Source organism: Salvia miltiorrhiza, chromosome 2 (genome assembly GCF_028751815.1).
Source record: "Salvia miltiorrhiza cultivar Shanhuang (shh) chromosome 2, IMPLAD_Smil_shh, whole genome shotgun sequence".
NCBI lineage: Eukaryota > Viridiplantae > Streptophyta > Magnoliopsida > Lamiales > Lamiaceae > Salvia > Salvia miltiorrhiza.
This window is the reverse complement of record NC_080388.1, coordinates 5,242,023-5,247,985: the sequence shown is the minus strand read 5'-3', so window position 1 is coordinate 5,247,985 and position 5,963 is coordinate 5,242,023. Positions and strand designations below refer to the sequence as shown.

The 5,963-nt window shown below is 42.2% G+C and overlaps 1 protein-coding gene across 1 annotated transcript; it reads left to right on the top strand.

The window, feature by feature from the left end:
- The first annotated feature begins 488 nt into the window (after positions 1 to 488).
- Positions 489 to 3,816, top strand: LOC131007885 (uncharacterized). Its single transcript, XM_057934797.1, has 5 exons — positions 489 to 603; positions 1,990 to 2,380; positions 2,526 to 3,040; positions 3,169 to 3,638; positions 3,742 to 3,816. Exons 1-5 carry the CDS (start codon positions 489 to 491, stop codon positions 3,814 to 3,816), a joined length of 1,566 nt encoding a protein of 521 aa, XP_057790780.1.
- The last annotated feature ends 2,147 nt before the right edge of the window (positions 3,817 to 5,963 follow it).

The following is a 5,963-nucleotide window of genomic DNA, read 5'->3' as shown; positions in this document are numbered from 1 at the left end:
AAGCGGCAGCAAATTGACTGCCGCGCCCAAATCAAGCATTCCTAAAGCCTTTTCAACCCCACCTAAGCTAATATCAAAAATAAAACTACCTGGATCTCCTTGCTTGGGTGGTGGTTGTTCTGGTGCAACAGTGACAGGTGGCAGTGGCTCACTGGGGCATTGGGTTGCCTTGATTGCTTGCACGGTTCTGCTTCTCCATCTCCCCGTGGTTATTGGAGCATTTTCCTTGATTACCGCCACGGCATGAGCCTGATGCTGCTGTTGGTCCTGGTTTGGGAACTTCCCCGTTGGCTGTTCTTGCTGCAGCTGATTCAAGGCTCCAGTTAATTGCCCCAGTGTAGTCTCGAGGCGCTTGATGGTAGCACTCTGAGCCTCCATCGCCTGTTTGCTAGCTTGCATGAAAGCTTGCATCTGATCCTCAAATAAGGGGCCTGGAGGTTGGTGCTGCTGAGGTGGGTAGAGTTGCTGCGGTGGCTGCTGTTGCTGATATGGTTGAGGGTAATGCTGCTGCTGAGGAAATGAGGGCTGTTGTTGAGATGGGTAGAACTGCTGCTGGTTCTGATACCCCAATTGCTGTGGAGGTCGGGGGAGCTGATTGCCTTGGTTTGATCCCGACCCTTGGCCAGGAGCTTGGTTCCTCCATCCGGAATTTTGCTCATTTCTCCAACCCGAGTTGGAGCCTTGTTGCCCTTGATTAAAGCTGGGCCTCTGTTCAAATTGAGGCCTCCCCGGATAGCCCTGAGCAGCATAGACTTCTGCTTGTCCTTCAGGTGGGAATTCGCCCATTCGATGGCACGCATTAATTCCATGGCCAAATTCGCCACATATGCCACAACCTTCTGTTGATGGTGCGCGAACGGGTGGAGCCTCAACCTGGTTCATCGTGAGGTGTTGTACTGGCCTCATCAGGTCCGCTACCTGTTTCTGAAGCTCATTGTTTGGAGCTACTGCATTGGCTTCAACCCTCATTCCTCTAACTGATTTCTGTTGAGAACTCGCGGCAAGTGTTTCGAAGATCTCCTTGAGCTCATCAGCTGTCTTCCGGGCAATGTTGCCCCCTGCTGTACTGTCCACCATAAACTGTGCCGTCTGAATCAATCCGTCATAGAAGAACTGCATCAACATGACGGGTGCTAACTGGTACTGCGGGCACTGGCGGAGGAGCTCTTGGAATCTCTCCCAAGCTTCGTGGAGAGGCTCGTCGGCTCCTTGCATGAAGTTCATTATTTGAGTCCTAATCTCCTGTGTCTTGTGATTAGGGTAAAATTTGAGCATGAACTTCTCACATGCCTCGCTCCACGTGGTTATGGAGTTTGGCGGCAGGGACAGCAACCACGTCCTCGCCCGGTCTTTGAGTGCATAGGGTAAGCACTTGAGTCTCAACTGATCCTCGGTGAGCTGCAACAGTGGGAAGGTCTGTACTTGCGTGCAGAAGTCCCGGATGAATTGTAGAGCATCCTCACTCGGCATCCCATAAAAGAGCGGCAGCAGGCTTGAGTCGTTCGGCTTCAGATTATAATTTCGGACTGCCGTGGGAAGCACTATCACCGACGTGCTAGTGTTCCCGATAACAGGCCTGGAAAAATCCCCCATATACTGTACATTTTGCTCCGCCATGACTTCTTGGTCGAGACTGGGATAATCCTCTTCACAATCTTCCTCTGGATAACGTGATTCCACAAAGTTTCTCGAACTGGACTCGGACTCCTTCTCCAAGCTAGTTCGCAGTGGAGAGGGGCTGCGATTCTAACTTCATGTCTTGTCCTTGTGTGAAGTGTGCTAACACTAGAAAGCATAAACTTAGTATTGTAAAGGGACATATCATAATGAATGGTATGGACATGACTTATCAGCAGTGGATATGGCACGGGGAAGGACTTACATCGTCATAATCAACACATGATACAAGTTGGGTTGGGAAGGGTGATACAAGCTATAATGTTGAGGAGCCAATAGCTATGATTCATGATGCGCATGATGCACATGAAGATAATCCAACTCACTTTCAGACATTACTTGAAGATGCTGAAAAACCTCTATACAAAGATTGTAGCAATTTTACCAAGCTGTCCGCCACAATAAAACTGTACAACTTGAAGGCAAAATATGGTTGGAGTGATCGGAGTTTCAAGGATTTACTGAAATTGATGAAGGATATGCTTCCTGAAGAAAATCTATTGTCTGATTCTTTATACGCAGCAAAGAAGACCTTAAGTACACTAGGGTTAGATTATAAGAAGATTCATGCTTGCCCCAATGACTGCATTATGTATCGGAAAGAGTTTAAGGATGCAAATGATTGCCCTACATGTGGGATGTCAAGATCGAAGACTAATACAAAAACTAAGGGTGTTTCTAGAGTGCCGTCGAAGGTCTTGTGGTATTTTCCACCTATACCAAGATTTCAAAGAATGTTTCGGACTCTAGAAATTTCTGCCGGATTTTGGGCAAGAGCCAAGAAACCTCAGATTAGCTTTGGCAGCCGATGGTATGAATCCACATAGTATGATGAGTTCTAACTATAGTTGCTGGCCAGTTATGCTTGTCACGTACAATTTACCACCTTGGTTATGTATGAAGAGAAAATTCATGATGTTAACTCTTCTGATTTCTGGTCCCAAACAACCCGGGAACAATATTGATGTTTACTTGGCACCTTTGATTGATGACTTGAAAGAGTTATGGGAGGTAGGCATCCAAACATACGATGGCTATCGTGATCAAAGCTTCACACTTAAATCTGTTCTTTTATGGACGATTAATGATTTCCCTGCCTATGGAAATTTGAGTGGCTATTCAGTTAAAGGATATAAAGCGTGTCCCATTTGTGTTGACAACACTCATTCTTCATGGCTGCCTAAGAGTAGAAAAATATGTTATAGAGGACATAGGCAATGGCTGCCTCTTTCCCATCCTTACAGAAAGCAGAAAAAAGCTTTTGATGGCGAACAACTTTTGGACCTTGCCCCTAAATCATTATCTGGAACTGAGGTGTTACACAGAATGCAAGCATGCAATTGTGTGTTGGGAAAAACAAAAGGTAAACACTTATCAGGTGAAGGAAGTTCCAAGAAGAGGAAGAAAATGGGGGCAAAAGGCGAAAACTTATCAGCCACATCTCCTGATGAAAGCTCTAGTTTAAAAAAAAGTCGATATTTTATGATCTAGAGTATTGGGAGCATTTACATATTCATCACATACTCGATGTGATGCATATCGAAAAAAATGTGTTGGAAAGTCTTCTTGGTACATTGCTTGACATTCCGGGGAAGACAAAAGATGGATACACCGCAAGGCTGGGCTTGGTTGACATGAAAATGAGGCTTGAGTTAGCACCATATGCTGTTGGTAAAAAAACCTGTTTGCCTCCTGCATGCTATACACTAAGTAAAGAGGAGAAGAAAAAAGTTTGCACTTCATTTATTGGGATGAAGGTTCCTGACGGTTATTCTTCCAACATTAGTAGACTTGTATCCATGAAGGACCTGAAACTTATTGGATTGAAATCACATGATTGTCATGTTTTGATGCAACAACTTCTACCAATAGCTATTCGTGGTGTTTTGCCTAAGCATGTGAGGATTGCCATTACTCGGATGTGTATGTTTTTCAATGAGATATGCAACAAGGAGATAGAGGTGCCAAAGTTGGAAGAAGTTCAAAAAGAAATTGTGACAACGTTGTGCCTCCTAGAGAAGTATTTCTTACCTTATTTCTTTGATATAATGGTACATTTAACAGTGCATCTGGTACGTGAAGTTAAGTTGTGTGGACCGGTATGGTACAGATGGATGTACCCCTTTGAGAGGTACATGAAAATTTTGAAGGTGTATGTACGAAACCGTACTCGGCCCGAGGGTTGTATTGTTGAGTCTTATATCACTGAAGAGGCCGTTGAATTCTGCTCTGAATATTTATCTGATGTATACATGATCACCAAATTATTAGCAACAAATATCGCAACTAACACGATGCAATTGTAGCAATTAATCAGTAACCGAGTATCGTATCCACAGGGACTATTATGATGAATTACCTTAAGTAATCCCAATTAAACTCTAATAATATTCAGGCAAACGAAAGAAGGAAGGTTTAATTAACTAAAACGCAAATAACAATAATTAAAATCACGTAGGAAAATATCAAGTATAAAAGACAACTGATCCTAGGGTAGTAAATTCATTAACTAAATCTACGCAATAAATCTATTAATCATATGTACCAATTTAATCCAGTTATGATGAGAGATCACTTAATTAACCAAATACTCTCGCTAGAGCAGCAATGATCGTAGATTAATAAATTCTCTATCTCCGTTAGGTCTCAAGAAAATCTACTAACTCCCAATAGCTCCTAAGAATAGCTCCCTATGATCCACCTATCTCCGCTAGGTCTCAAGGTTAAAATCATATCATACATTCCTGAATCCGCTAAACAGTTATCTCCGCTAGGTCTCAAACCGAATAGTTACACATGCAAACTATTGATCAGATAATTCACAAGAAATTAAGCACCAGGAATTATGAATCATAAACTGGAAGGCACAAAGGTATTAAAAAATAAATCACATAAATTCAATCAACTATTTACAATTGTACATCCGTGAGATTGTACGGCTACATGGAATACCAATATCCATTACTTCGGGTAGAGATTCAAAATTTACTTCTAGATTTTGGATCAGCTTGCAGAAAAAGTTGGGAATCAATGCTGCCATTGATCGAGTTTACCTACAATAATAGTCATCAGGCGACCATTAATATGGCACCTTACGAGGCGCTTTATGGATGGAAGTGTAGATCGCCACTTTACTAGGATGAAGTGGGTGAGAGAAAAGTTTTAGGACCAGACATGGTCGATGAGATGGTTGAGATAGTCCGCTAGATCAAAGGACGAATAAAGAAGGCACATGATAGACAGAGATCTTACGCCGTTTCACGCCAAACCGAGTTACGTTTTGAAATAGGAGACAAGGTCTTCCTAAAGGTATCTCCCACCAAGGGAAAACTACGTTTGATGTCAAGGGAAAGCTTAGATTCCAATTTATAGGATCGTATGAAATTCTAGAGAAGATAGGTCCATTGGCCTATAGGTTGGCGTTATCGCCAAGTTTTGGAAACGTCCACAACGTTTTTCACGTATCACCACTCAGGAAGTACGTTCACGATCCAAAGCATGTGATCCACTAAGAAGAGATGATCCTTAGCCCAGACTTGAACTATGAAGAAAAACCCTAAGCTTTTTTTTAGTAGAGATATGCAAATTTCGGGACGAAATTTTGATAAGAGGGGTAGGATGTAGTGACCCGCTCTTTTATCAGTATTTTAATTACAGTTTTGTGTGTTAAATTTTCTATCTGCCAGTGATTGAAGCGTTTTATGTTTTCATCTATGTTTATGAATTTCGTATTTTGGAGACAGAGTCACTACACTAGCAAGTATGCATTTATTTATCTTCGCATGTTTAAGACCGCGATGAGAATCCTTGAGTCGATGAATTATTATTTTTCCGAGTTATAACCAACTTAGCTAAGTTGGGTTATTTATCAAGATGGAGTTTATTTCACATTGTTACTTAAGTCGTGAATTATTTCCGACTTTGAAGCTAATTAAATCTACGGATTTAATATAAGTATTAGAATGACGAACGGATTGAATCTACGGATTTAATTTAGCATTTATCGATGTTAGCAAGCACGAAACCAGTATTTTAATACTGAGAGTGACCGACACTGAAGGATTTTATATAGATCTTCTCTTAGATCACTTCACCACTCACGCCACCCAATCCCAACGCTTGCCAACGCTACAAGTAAAGAAAAGAAGGAAAATTCAAAAGGGGACAAGAACCATCATGACTTGGCATTGGAACTACCAAATTGCATGCCACAAGGTACCTTCCATTGGTGGCAGCCACCCCCACCCTATCCTACCCCAAATTTTCGTGCATAGCCTCCCCCAAAA